We start from the raw sequence: 15,000 nt of genomic DNA, 5'->3' as shown, positions 1-15,000 counted from the left end.
TGCATTTCCCATATCCCCTCCCTTTGATGCTGCTAATCCTGCACAATGCACGGGCATCAGTAGTACTAATCCCATACCTGCATTTCCCATATCCCCTCCCTTTGATGATGCTAATCCTGCACAATGCACGGGCATCAGTAGTACTAATCCCATACCTGCATTTCCCATATCCCCTCCCTTTGATGCTGCTAATCCTGCACAATGCACGGACATCAGTAGTACTAATCCCATACCTGCATTTCCCATATCCCCTCCCTTTGATGATGCTAATCCTGCACAATGCACGGGCATCAGTAGTACTAATCCCATACCTGCATTTCCCATATCCCCTCCCTTTGATGATGCTAATCCTGCACAATGCACGGGCATCAGTAGTACTAATCCCATACCTGCATTTCCCATATCCCCTCCCTTTGATGCTGCTAATCCTGCACAATGCACGGACATCAGTAGTACTAATCCCATACCTGCATTTCCCATATCCCCTCCCTTTGATGATGCTAATCCTGCACAATGCACGGGCATCAGTAGTACTAATCCCATACCTGCATTTCCCCCCTCTAACCCAGCAGCTTAAAAATACGCTCCAAGCGTGGTGCTGTTTCATTCAGACGCTGTCTTTCCGACAGACCTGGTCTTCACCTGAGGACGGCTGCTTGCGTTGTGGCCGAAACGTCGTGAGAATTGTGTTTTATTATGTTTTATTTTTATTATTTGAAAATTGTACTTTATTATGTTTTATTTTTATTATTTTAAAATTGTGTTTTATTTTTATTATTTTTAAATTGTATTTTATTACGTTTTATTTTTAGTATTTTAAAATTGCATTTTATAACGTTTTATTTTTATAATTTTAAAATTGTGTTTTATGATGTTTTATTTTTAGTATTTTAAAATTGCATTTTATTACGTTTTATTTTTATTATTTGAAAATTGCATTTTATTACGTTTTATTTTTATTATTTTAAAATTGTATTTGTATTATTTCCCTTCTACGTGACGACTTTACCTAAAGAACCAAGAAGATGCACCCCTGGTGTGTTTGTTCGCCCTCCCGTAACACCCCCACTACTACACACGCGTGTGGAACTAACCTGTCCAGGCAGCCCGCAGGCTTGGCAGTACCGGCACAGCTGACAGCACCAGCTGTGCTCCTGCTGATGCTGCTGCTGCTGATGCTGCTGCTGCTGCTGCTGCTGTAGGGCGCCGGCTGGCGGGCGCTGAGACTCGTGCAGGCAGAAGGGGTGGAACGCCTCGCAGCAAACCTGGCAGTACAGCAACTAGGACGACGCGGAGAGACACACACAGAGAGACGCACAGTGAGACACACAGAGACACACACACAGTGAGACACACACACAGAGATACACACAGTGAGACACATACAGAGACACACGCAGTGAGACACACAAAGACACACACAGTGACACGTAGTGACACACACAGTGAGAGACACACACAGTGAGACACACACAGTGAGACACAGGCAGAAGGGGTGGAACGCCTCGCAGCAAACCTGGCAGTAGAGCAACTAGGACGACACAGAGAGAGACAGAGAGAGACAGAGAGAGACACAGAGATACACACAGTGAGACACACACAGAGAGACACACGCAGTGAGAGACACAGAGATACACACAGTGAGACACACAGAGATACACACAGTGAGACACACAGAGACACACAGTAAGAGACACAGTGAGACACACACAGTGAGACACACGTAGTGACACACACACACACAGTGACACACACACGTAGTGAAACACACACACACACGTAGTGACACACACACACACAGTGACACACACACGTAGTGAAACACACACACACACGTAGAGACACACACACACACACACGTAGTGACACACACACACACACGTAGTGAAACACACACACACACGGAGAGACACACATACACACACGTAGTGACACACACACACATGTAGTGACACACACACGTAGTGACACACACACACACACACACGTAGTGACACACACACACACACACAGTGACACACACACGTAGTGAAACACACACACACACGTAGTGACACACACACACACAGTGACACACACACGTAGTGAAACACACACACACACGTAGTGACACACACACACACAGTGACACACACACGTAGTGAAACACACACACACACGTAGAGACACACACACACACACACGTAGCGACACACACACACACACGTAGTGACACACACACACACACGTAGTGAAACACACACACACACGGAGAGACACACACACACACACGTAGTGACACACACACACATGTAGTGACACACACACGTAGTGACACACACACACACACACACGTAGTGACACACACACACACACACAGTGACACACACACACACACGTAGTGACACACACACACATGTAGTGACACACACACACACACACGTAGTGAAACACACACACACACGGAGAGACACACACACGTAGTGACACACACACACATGTAGTGACACACACACGTAGTGACACACACACACACACACGTAGTGACACACACACACACACACAGTGACACACACACACACACGTAGTGACACACACACACACACACACGTAGTGACACACACACACACACGTAGTGACACACACACACACGTAGTGACACACACACACACACACGTAGTGACACACACACACACACACACACACGTAGTGACACACACACACACACACAGTGACACACACACACACGTAGTGACACACACACACACACACGTAGTGACACACACACACACACACACGTAGTGACACACACACGCACACACGTAGTGACACACACACACACAGTGACACACACACATGTAGTGACACACACACGCACACAGTGACACACACACACACACACGTAGTGACACACACACACACACACAGTGACACACACACACACACGTAGTGACACACACACGCACACACGTAGTGACACACACACACACAGTGACACACACACACACACACAGTGACACACACACACACACGTAGTGACACACACACGCACACAGTGACACACACACACACACACGTAGTGACACACACACACACAGTGACACACACACAGTGACACACACACACACATGTAGTGACACACACACACGTAGTGACACACACACACACACACGTAGTGACACACACACACACACACGTAGTGACACACACACACACACACAGTGACACACACACACACACACAGTGACACACACACACACACACGTAGTGACACACACACACACAGTGACACACACACACACACACGTAGTGACACACACACACACGTAGTGACACACACAGTGACACACACACACACACACACACGTAGTGACACACACACACAGTGACACACACACACACACAGTGACACACACACACGTAGTGACACACACACACACAGTGACACACACACACGTAGTGACACACACACACGTAGTGACACAGTGACACAGTGACACACACACGCGTAGTGACACACATACACACACACAGTGACACACACACACACACAGTGACACACACACACACACGTAGTGACACACACACACACACAGTGACACACACACACAGTGACACACACACACACACACAGTGACACACACACACACGTAGTGACACACACACACACAGTGACACACACACACAGTGACACACACACACAGTGACACACACACGTAGAGACACGTAGTGACACACACACACACACACACAGTGACACACACACACACAGTGACACACACACACGTAGTGACACACACAGTGACACACACACACACGTAGTGACACACACAGTGACACACGCACACGTAGTGACACACACAGTGACACACGCACACGTAGTGACACACACACACACACAGTGACACACACAGTGACACACACACACACAGTGACACACACACACACGTAGTGACACACACAGTGACACACACACACACAGTGACACACACACACACGTAGTGACACACACAGTGACACACACACACGTAGTGACACACAGTGACACACGCACACGTAGTGACACACACAGTGACACACACACACACAGTGACACACACACACAGTGACACACACAGTGACACACACACACACAGTGACACACACACACACGTAGTGACACACACAGTGACACACACACGTAGTGACACACACAGTGACACACGCACGCGTAGTGACACACACACACACAGTGACACACACAGTGACACACACACACGTAGTGACACACACAGTGACACACGCACACGTAGTGACACACAGTGACACACACACACACAGTGACACACACACACACACAGTGACACACACAGTGACACACACACACACAGTGACACACACACACACGTAGTGACACACACAGTGACACACACACACAGTGACACACACAGTGACACACGCACACGTAGTGACACACACAGTGACACACACACACAGTGACACACACACACACACAGTGACACACACAGTGACACACACACACACAGTGACACACACACACACGTAGTGACACACACAGTGACACACACACACACGTAGTGACACACACAGTGACACACACACACGTAGTGACACACACAGTGACACACGCACACGTAGTGACACACACACACACACAGTGACACACACAGTGACACACACACACGTAGTGACACACACAGTGACACACGCACACGTAGTGACACACACAGTGACACACACACACACAGTGACACACACACACACACAGTGACACACACAGTGACACACACACACACAGTGACACACACACACACGTAGTGACACACACAGTGACACACACACACAGTGACACACACACACAGTGACACACACAGTGACACACACACACACAGTGACACACACACACACGTAGAGACACACACACAGTGACACACACACACACAGTGACACACACACACACACAGTGACACACACACACACGTAGAGACACACACACAGTGACACACACACACACAGTGACACACACACACACACAGTGACACACACACACACACACGTAGAGACACGTAGTGACGTGTAGAGACTCACTGGCTGCAGGCCGATGCTGGCGCACAGCAAACACTCGGGGCCCAGGGAGAGGGCCGCGTCATCCGTGGTGAGGAGACTCACCCCACCGCTGTCCCACACAGCGTCGAGGGAGCGCTGCTCCTGGGGGAGGGAGACACGGAGAGAGACACGGAGAGACAGAGAGAGACACAGAGAGACACGGAGAGACACGGAGAGAGACACGGAGAGAGAGACACGGGGAGAGACACGGGGAGAGACACGGGGAGAGACACGGGGAGAGACACGGGGAGAGGCACAGAGAGACACGGAGAGAGACACGGGGAGAGACACACAGAGAGACAGAGAGAGACAGACAGAGAGAGAGACACCGAGAGAGACACAGAGAGAGATAGACAGAGAGACACGGGGGGTGAGGAGGGAGACACGGGGAGAGACACGCAGAGACACGGGGAGAGACACGGAGAGAGACACGGGGAGAGACATGGAGAGAGACACACAGAGAGACACAGAGAGAGACACGGGGGGTGAGGAGAGACACGTGTGTCTGTGTGTGTGTCTGTGTGTGTATATCTGTGTGTGTGTGTGTCTGTGTGTGTGTCTGTGTGTGTGTCTGTGTGTGTGTCTGTGTGTGTGTCTGTGTGTGTGTCTGTGTGTGTGTGCGTCTGTGTGTGTGTGTCTGTGTGTGTGTGTGTGTGTCTGTCTCTGTGTGTGTGTGACTGTGTGTGTGTGACTGTGTGTGTGTGTGTGTCTGTGTCTGTGTGTGACTGTGTGTGTGTGTCTGTGTGTGTGTGTGTGTGTCTGTGTGTGTGTCTGTGTGTGTCTGTGTGTGTGTGTCTGTGTGTGTGTGTCTGTGTGTGTGTGACTGTGTGTGTGTGTGTCTGTGTGTGTGACTGTGTGTGTGTGTGACTGTGTGACTGTGTGTGTGTGTCTGTGTGTGTGTGACTGTGTGTGTGTGTCTGTGTGTGTGTGACTGTGTGTGTGTGTGTGACTGTGTGTGTGTGTGTGACTGTGTGTGTGTGTGTGACTGTGTGTGTGTGACTGTGTGTGTGTGTGTGTGTGACTGTGTGTGTGTGTGACTGTGTGTGTGTGTGTCTGTGTCTGTGTGTGTGTGACTGTGCGTGTGTGTCTGTGTGTGTGTGACTGTGTGTGTGTGTGACTGTGTGTGTGACTGTGTGTGTGTGACTGTGTGTGTGTGTGTGACTGTGTGTGTGTGTGACTGTGTGTGTGTGTGTCTGTGTGTGTGACTGTGTGTGTGTGTGTGTGAGACTGTGTGTGTGTGACTGTGTGTGTGTGTCTGTGTGTGTGTGTGACTGTGTGTGTGTCTGTGTGTGTGTCTCTGTGTGTGTGTGTGACTGTGTGTGTGTGTGTCTGTGTGTGTGACTGTGTGTGTGTGTGTGACTGTGTGTGTGTGTGTGTCTGTGTGTGTGACTGTGTGTGTGTGTGTGACTGTGTGTGTGTGACTGTGTGTGTGTGTCTGTGTGTGTGTGTGTGTGTGACTGTGTGTGTGTCTGTGTGTGTGTCTCTGTGTGTGTGTGTGACTGTGTGTGTGACTGTGTGTGTGTGACTGTGTGTGTGTGACTGTGTGTGTGTGACTGTGTGTTCCTGTGTGTGTGACTGTGTGTGTGTGTGACTGTGTGTGACTCTGTGTGTGTGTGTGACTGTGTGTGTGTGTGTCTGTGTGTGTGTGTGAGTGTGTGTGTGTGACTGTGAGTGTGACTGTGTGTGTGTGTGACTGTGAGTGTGACTGTGTGTGTGTGTGACTGTGTGTGTGTGTGTGACTGTGTGTGTGTGACTGTGTGTGTGTGTGTGACTGTGTGTGTGTGACTGTGTGTGTGTGTGTCTGTGTGTGTGTGTGAGTGTGTGTGTGTGACTGTGAGTGTGACTGTGTGTGTGTGTGACTGTGTGTGTGTGTGTGACTGTGTGTGTGTGACTGTGTGTGTGTGTGTGACTGTGTGTGTGTGACTGTGTGTGTGTGACTGTGTGTGTGTGTCTGTGTGTGTGTGTGACTGTGTGTGTGTGTGAGTGTGTGTGTGTGACTGTGTGTGTGACTGTGTGTGTGTGTGACTGTGTGTGTGTGTGACTGTGTGTGTGTGTCTGTGTGTGTGTGACTGTGTGTGTGTGACTGTGTGTGTGTGACTGTGTGACTGTGTGTGTGTGTGACTGTGTGTGTGTGTGTGACTGTGTGTGTGTGTCTGTGTGTGTGTGTGTCTGTGTGTGTCAGTACCTTGAAGTCCACACGGAGGCGTGTGTGAGCACTGTCACCGGCTCTGTGTGCTGCTGCTGGCTGCTGCTGTTGATGTTGTTGGTGGTGATGTTGTTGATGATGTTGTTGGTGGTGGTGGTGATGTTGTTGATGTTGTTGATGTTGTTGTGACGCTCCGTCCGATGGGCCCTCACCCCTCTCTGTGGCGGAGCGGAACGGAGCGTCGCCTGACACTCCAGCCTGTACACACACACAGTCACACACACACAGACACAGTCACACACACACAGACACAGTCACACACACACACACACAGTCACACACACACACACAGTCACACACACACAGTCACACACACACAGTCACACACACACACACAGTCACACACACACACACACACAGTCACACACACACAGTCACACACACACAGTCACACACAGTCACACACACAGTCACACACAGACACACACACACAGACACACACACACAGACAGTCACACAGTCACACACACACACACAGACACACAGTCACACACACACTGACACTCACACAGACACACACACACACACACACAGACACACACAGTCACACACAGTCACACACACACTGACACTCACACACACACAGACACACACACACACACACAGACACACACAGTCACACACAGTCACACACACACTGACACTCACACACACACAGACACACACACACACACAGACACACACAGTCACACACAGTCACACACACACTGACACTCACACACACACAGACACACACACAGGGGCAGCTGTCTGTAGGGGGGCCCCAGTGCTCACCTCCTTGGCCTTGCGCCTGCTGCTGCTGCTGCTGTTGTTGTTGTTAAGGAGACGCTGCAACTTGTTGTTGTTGTTGTTGCTGCTGTTGTTGGGGTCTGAGTTGGGCAGAGCGAAGCCACCTGGGGAGACAGTGGCAGTCACCAACAGCAACAGCAACACCAATAGCACCACCATCAACAACACCACTACACCACCCTCACCACTACACCACCACCACCACTACCACACCACCACCACTACATCACCACCAACACCACCACTACACCACTAACACCACTACACCACTAACACCACTACACCACTACCACGCACAGCACCACCACCACCACACCACCACCACCACTACACCACCCTCACCACTACACCACCCTCACCACTACACCACCACCACCCTCACCACCACCACCCTCACCACCACCACCCTCACCACCACCACCCCTACACCACCACCCCTACACCACCACCACAACACCACCACCCTCACCACCACTACACCACCACTACACCACCACCCTCACCACCACTACACCACCACTACACCACCACTACACCACCACCCTCACCACCACCACCCTCACCACCACTACACCACCACACCACCACTACACCACCACCCTCACCACCACTACACCACCACCACCACCCCTACACCACCACTACACCACCACTACACCACCACCACCACCCCTACACCACCACCACTACACCACCACCACCACCACGCTCACCTCCTCTCCTGCGACAGTTCTCCAGGCGACAGAGAGGAGTGCGCTCCACGTGGCCAGGCCCAGACGCCATCGGACGAGGCTGGCCTGGAACCTACAGTCAGTCACACAGTGACACACACACACACAGTCACACACAGATACACACACACACAGTGACACACACACACAGTGACACACAGATACATACAGATACACACACACACACAGACACACACACACACACACACAGTCACACACAGATACACACACACACAGTGACACAGTCACACAGTGACACACAGATACATACACACACACACAGACACACACACACAGTCACACACAGATACACACACACACAGTGACACACACACACAGTGACACAGTCACACAGTGACACACAGATACATACACACACACACAGACACACACACACACACAGTCACACACAGATACACACACACACAGTGACACACACACACAGTGACACAGTCACACAGTGACACACAGATACATACACACACACACAGACACACACACACACACACAGTCACACACAGATACACACACACACACACACACAGTGACACACACACACAGTGACACACAGATACACACACACACACACAGTGACACACACACACAGTGACACACAGATACATACAGATACACACACACACACACAGACACACACACACACACAGTCACACACAGATACACACACACACAGTGACACAGTCACACAGTGACACACAGATACATACACACACACAGATACATACACACACAGATACATACACACACAGACAGACACACACACAGACAGACACACACACACACACACACACAGACACACACACACAGTCACACAGACACACAGACACACACACACACAGACACACAGACACACACACACAAGACACACACACACAAGACACACACACACAGACACACACACACAGACACACACACACAGACACACACACACACAGACACACACACACACAGACACACACACAGACACACAGACACACACACAGACACACACACACAGTCACACACACACACACACAGTCACAGACAGACACACACACAGACACACACACACACAGTCACAGACAGACACAACAACAACAACCGCCATTCGCCACTAAGTGGCGGTGACGTCACCACGACGCTTGTGCCAGGCCATGTGCACCTTGAGGCCACGTGAAGTGTCGAACGCCCGCTGGCAGGAGGTCACGGGGCAGACCCAGCAGGTGCCACGGGTCGACTGACCGAGATGACCGAGATGACTGGCTGATGCACCACCTGTGCCCCCTACTGTGCCAACTTGCTGTGCTTTAGCCACCCGGCGCTCCGCTCGTTGTTGTGAGCGTCGCTCCTCCGCCCTCCGTTGTTGTTGGAGGGCGACTGCCTCCAACTGCCCAGTAGCGTCCTTCACGAGCCTCCTCCACTGAGGCCGATCTTGACACCGCTGGTACCAGTCATCGGCAAGTCCACTCAGCTCCACGTCCTCCTGTACCACATCACTCCATCTCTTCTCTAGCCCGTGCCGCGCCCGTTTAGCCCCCTCGATCCGGCCGAACAAAAGCTGTTTAGGCATGCGGTGGCTGGGCATGCGGGCTACATGACCCAGCCAACGCAGCCTTGCCTGCCGGAGGAGCTCACTGATGGGACTTTGCCCAGATCTTTCAAGGACTTGTGAGCTCCTCACACAATCCAGCCTGGTTAAACCCAGGATGGATCGTAGGCAGGCCAGACAGACACACACACACAGTCACAGACACACACACACTACACTCACCTTGACGCGTGCCCCTTGCAAGGGAAGCCTCTGCGATGACAACGGAACAGAGTCCAGGAGTTTACCCTTCAGCACTGAGACACACACACACAGTGAGACACAGAGAGACACACAGAGAGACACAGACACACACACAGACACACACACAGTCACACAGACACACACAGACACACACACAGACACACAGTGAGACACACAGACACACACAGACAGACACACAGAGACACACAGAGACACACAGAGACACAGACAGACACACACAGAGACGCACAGACAGACACACAGAGAGACGCACAGAGAGACACACAGACACATAGGCACACAGAGACACACAGACACACAGAGACACACAGACACACAGAGAGACACAGTGAGACACAGACACACAGAGACACAGTGGGAGAGAGACAGAGACACACAGAGAGACACAGTGAGTCACACAGACACACACAGAGAGACACACAGAGAGACACAGAGACACACAGAGAGACACAGAGACACAGACACACAGAGAGACACACAGAGACACAGACACACAGTGAGACACAGAGTGGGAGAGAGACACAGTGAGACACAGACACACAGAGACACAGAGTGACACAGTGAGACACAGACACACAGAGACGTGTGTGTGTCTGTGTGTATATACCCGTGTGTGTGTGTATATCTGTCTGTGTGTATGTATATGTCTGTGTGTGTGTCTGTGTGTGTCAGGATGTGTCTGTGTGTGTGTGTCTGTGTGTGTGTCTGTGTGTGTGTGTCTGTGTGTGTGTGTGTCTGTGTGTGTGTGTCTGTGTGTGTGTGTCTGTGTGTGTGTGTCTGTGTGTGTGTGTCTGTGTGTGTGTGTCTGTGTGTGTCTGTGTGTGTGTGTCTGTGTGTGTGTGTCTGTGTGTGTGTCTGTGTGTGTCTGTGTGTGTGTGTGTCTGTGTGTGTGTCTGTGTGTGTGTGTGTGTCTCACACTCTGTCGTTTTCTTTCCGAACCCCTTTGTTTTTTGTCGATTCACACATTTTCTGTGTCTGTGGAAGGCAAGCAGAGACACACACACAGACACAAAGACACACACAGACACACAGACACACACACACACACACACAGACACACACACACACAGAAACACACCGACAGACACACACACACACAGACACACACGCACAGACACACACACACAGACACACACACCCAGACACACAACAACAGATACACGCACACACAGATACACACACACACAGTATATATAGACAGGCTGTAAGTGGCAAGTGCTCTTAGTAGCAGCGCCTATGAAGGATACCGGCCCTGTGGCACACAGAGAGTGAGTGGGTGGGTGGGTGGGTGAGTGGCTGGGTGGGTGAGTGGGTGGGTGAGTGGGTGGCTGGGTGGGTGAGTGGGTGGGTGAGTGGGTGAGTGAGTGGGTGGGTGGGTGGGTGAGTGAGTGGGTGAGTGGGTGAGTGAGTGGGTGGGTGGGTGGGTGGGTGGGTGGGTGAGTGAGTGGGTGAGTGAGTGGGTGAGTGAGTGAGTGAGAGAGTGAGTGGGTGGGTGAGTGAGTGGGTGGGTGAGTGGGTGAGTGAGTGGGTGGGTGAGTGGGTGAGTGAGTGGGTGGGTGAGTGGGTGAGTGGGTGGGTGAGTGAGTGAGTGAGTGGGTGAGTGAGTGGGTGGGTGAGTGGGTGAGTGGGTGGCTGGGTGGGTGAGTGAGTGAGTGGGTGGGTGAGTGAGTGAGTGGGTGAGTGGGTGAGTGAGTGGGTGGGTGGGTGAGTGGGTGAGTGAGTGGGTGGGTGAGTGGGTGAGTGGGTGGGTGAGTGGGTGAGTGGGTGAGTGAGTGGGTGGGTGAGTGGGTGAGTGAGTGGGTGGGTGAGTGGGTGAGTGAGTGGGTGGGTGAGTGGGTGACTGGATGGGTGAGTGGGTGGGTGAGTGGGTGACTGGGTGAGTGAGAGGGTGGGTGACTGGGTGGGTGAGTGGGTGAGTGGGTGAGTGAGTGGGTGAGTGGGTGAGTGAGTGGGTGGGTGAGTGGGTGACTGGGTGGGTGAGTGGGTGGGTGAGTGGGTGAGTGAGTGGGTGGGTGAGTGGGTGGGTGGGTGAGTGGGTGGGTGGGTGGGTGAGTGAGTGGGTGGGTGGGTGAGTGGGTGGGTGGGTGGGTGAGTGGGTGAGTGAGTGGGTGGGTGAGTGGGTGGGTGGGTGGGTGAGTGGGTGAGTGGGTGAGTGGGTGGGTGAGTGGGTGAGTGGGTGGGTGGGTGAGTGGGTGGGTGGGTGAGTGGGTGAGTGGGTGGGTGAGTGGGTGAGTGGGTGGGTGAGTGGGTGAGTGGGTGAGTGGGTGGGTGGGTGAGTGGGTGGGTGAGTGGGTGGGTGGGTGAGTGGGTGGGTGGGTGGGTGAGTGGGTGGGTGAGTGCGCGTGTGTGTGTGTGTGTGTGTCTGTGTGTGTCTGTGTGTGTGTGTGTGTCTGTGTGTGTGTGTCTGTGTGCGTGTGTGTGCTAGTCTCACATGCAGCACTGCTTGCGCACGTTGTTGCCCCCGAACTTGGGCTTGTCGAGGCAGTGGGGGCAGCGGCCGCAGTCGTCGGCCACGAGGCACGGGCCGCACTCCCCGCAGCGGCCGGCTCGCGACCGCTTCAGGGCGGGGGCCGACGGGCCTGACGGGGGACGGGGGGGGAGGCAACGCGACGTTCGGGCGACGTTCAGGCGACGTTCGCCGGCTACTGTGAATGTGAACAAGTGTGTGTGTGTGAGTGTGTGTACACTGTGTGTGTGTGCACTGTGTGTGTGTGTGAGTGTGTGTGCGTGTGTTTGTGTGAGTGAGTGTGTGTGTGTACACTGTGTGTGTGTGTACACTGTGTGTGAGTGTGAGTGTGTGTGTACACTGTGTGTGTGTGCACTGTGTGTGTGTGCACTGTGTGTGTGTGAGTGTGTGAGTGTGTGTTTGTGTGAGTGTGTGTGTACACTGTGTGTGTGTACACTGTGTGTGTGTGCACTGTGTGTGTGTGAGTGTGTGAGTGTGTGTTTGTGTGAGTGAGTGTGTGTGTGTACATTGTGTGTACACTGTGTGTGTGTGAGTGTGTGTGTGTGAGTGTGTACACTGTGTGTGTGTGCACACTGTGTGTGCGTACACTGTGTGTGCGTACACTGTGTGTGTGTACACTGTGTGTGTGTGTGTGTACACTGTGTGTGTGTGTGTACACTGGGTGTGTGTGTGTGTACACTGTGTGTGTGTGTACACTGTGTGTGTGTGTGTACACTGGGTGTGTGTGTGTGTACACTGTGTGTGTGTGTGTGTACACTGTGTGTGTGTGTACACTGTGTGTGTGTGTGTACACTGTGTGTGTGTGTGTACACTGTGTGTGTGTGTACACTGTGTGTGTGTGTGTGTACACTGTGTGTGTGTGTACACTGTGTGTGTACACTGTGTGTGTACACTGTGTGTGTGTGTACACTGTGTGTGTGTGTACACTGTGTGTGTGTGTACACTGTGTGTGTGTGTACACTGTGTGTGTGTGTACACTGTGTGTGTGTGTGTGTACACTGTGTGTGTGTGTGTGTACACTGTGTGTGTGTGTACACTGTGTGTGTACACTGTGTGTGTACACTGTGTGTGTGTGTACACTGTGTGTGTGTGTACACTGTGTGTGTGTGTGTGTACACTGTGTGTGTGTGTGTGTACACTGTGTGTGTGTGTGTACACTGTGTGTGTGTGTGTACACTGTGTGTGTGTGTACACTGTGTGTGTACACTGTGTGTGTGCACTGTGTGTGTGTGTACACTGTGTGTGTGTGTACACTGTGTGTGTGTGTACACTGTGTGTGTGTGTGTACACTGTGTGTGTGTACACTGTGTGTGTGTACACTGTGTGTGTGTGTACACTGTGTGAGTGTGTACACTGTGTGTGTGTGTACACTGTGAGTGTGTACACTGTGTGTGTGTGTACACTGTGTGTGTGTGTACACTGTGTGTGTGTGTACACTGTGTGTGTGTGTACACTGTGTGTGTGCACTGTGTGTGTGTGTGTGTACACTGTGTGTGTGTGCACTGTGTGTGTGTGTACACTGTGTGTGTGTGTACACTGTGTGTGTGCACTGTGTGTGTGTGTGCTACCCTTGTGCTTGTGGTGCGAGCGTGAGGCTGGGTGCGCTCCAGGAGGGACGTAGTCCGTGTGTGTGTGCACTGTGTGTGTGTGTGTACACTGTGTGTGTACACTGTGTGTGTGTGTACACTGTGTGTGTGTGTGCACTGTGTGTGTGTGTGCTACCCTTGTGCTTGTGGTGCGAGCGTGAGGCTGGGTGCGCTCCAGGAGGGACGTAGTCCGTGTGTGTGTGCACTGTGTGTGTGTGTGTGTACTGTGTGTGTGTGTACACTGTGTGTGTGTACTGTGTGTGTGTGTGTGTACACTGTGTGTGTGTGTACACTGTGTGTGTGTGTGTACACTGTGTGTGTGTGTG

At 52.1% G+C, this 15,000-nt stretch overlaps 1 protein-coding gene across 1 annotated transcript in view; it reads right to left on the bottom strand.

Annotated features, from left to right (window-relative positions):
* The window catches only part of LOC144953757 (histone-lysine N-methyltransferase 2A-like), a 63,050-nt gene extending 48,332 nt beyond the window's left edge, over positions 1-14,718 (bottom strand). The window contains exons 1-9 of the mRNA XM_078884350.1: positions 14,657-14,718; positions 13,053-13,200; positions 11,538-11,596; positions 10,580-10,653; positions 8,794-8,884; positions 8,066-8,184; positions 7,271-7,489; positions 5,068-5,187; positions 1,095-1,280 (exon numbers count right to left, since the gene is read on the bottom strand). Coding sequence (XP_078740476.1) covers positions 1,095-1,280; positions 5,068-5,187; positions 7,271-7,489; positions 8,066-8,184; positions 8,794-8,863 — 714 coding nt within the window. The 5' untranslated portion in view covers positions 8,864-8,884; positions 10,580-10,653; positions 11,538-11,596; positions 13,053-13,200; positions 14,657-14,718. The remainder of the gene's footprint in view (positions 1-1,094; positions 1,281-5,067; positions 5,188-7,270; positions 7,490-8,065; positions 8,185-8,793; positions 8,885-10,579; positions 10,654-11,537; positions 11,597-13,052; positions 13,201-14,656) is intronic.
* Between the last annotated feature and the right edge of the window lie 282 nt (positions 14,719-15,000).

Source organism: Lampetra fluviatilis, chromosome 82, assembly GCF_964198595.1.
Source record: "Lampetra fluviatilis chromosome 82, kcLamFluv1.1, whole genome shotgun sequence".
Taxonomy (NCBI): Eukaryota; Metazoa; Chordata; class Hyperoartia; order Petromyzontiformes; family Petromyzontidae; genus Lampetra; species Lampetra fluviatilis.
The sequence above is the reverse complement of the archived record's forward strand: the minus strand, read 5'-3'. Positions and strand labels throughout refer to the sequence as shown.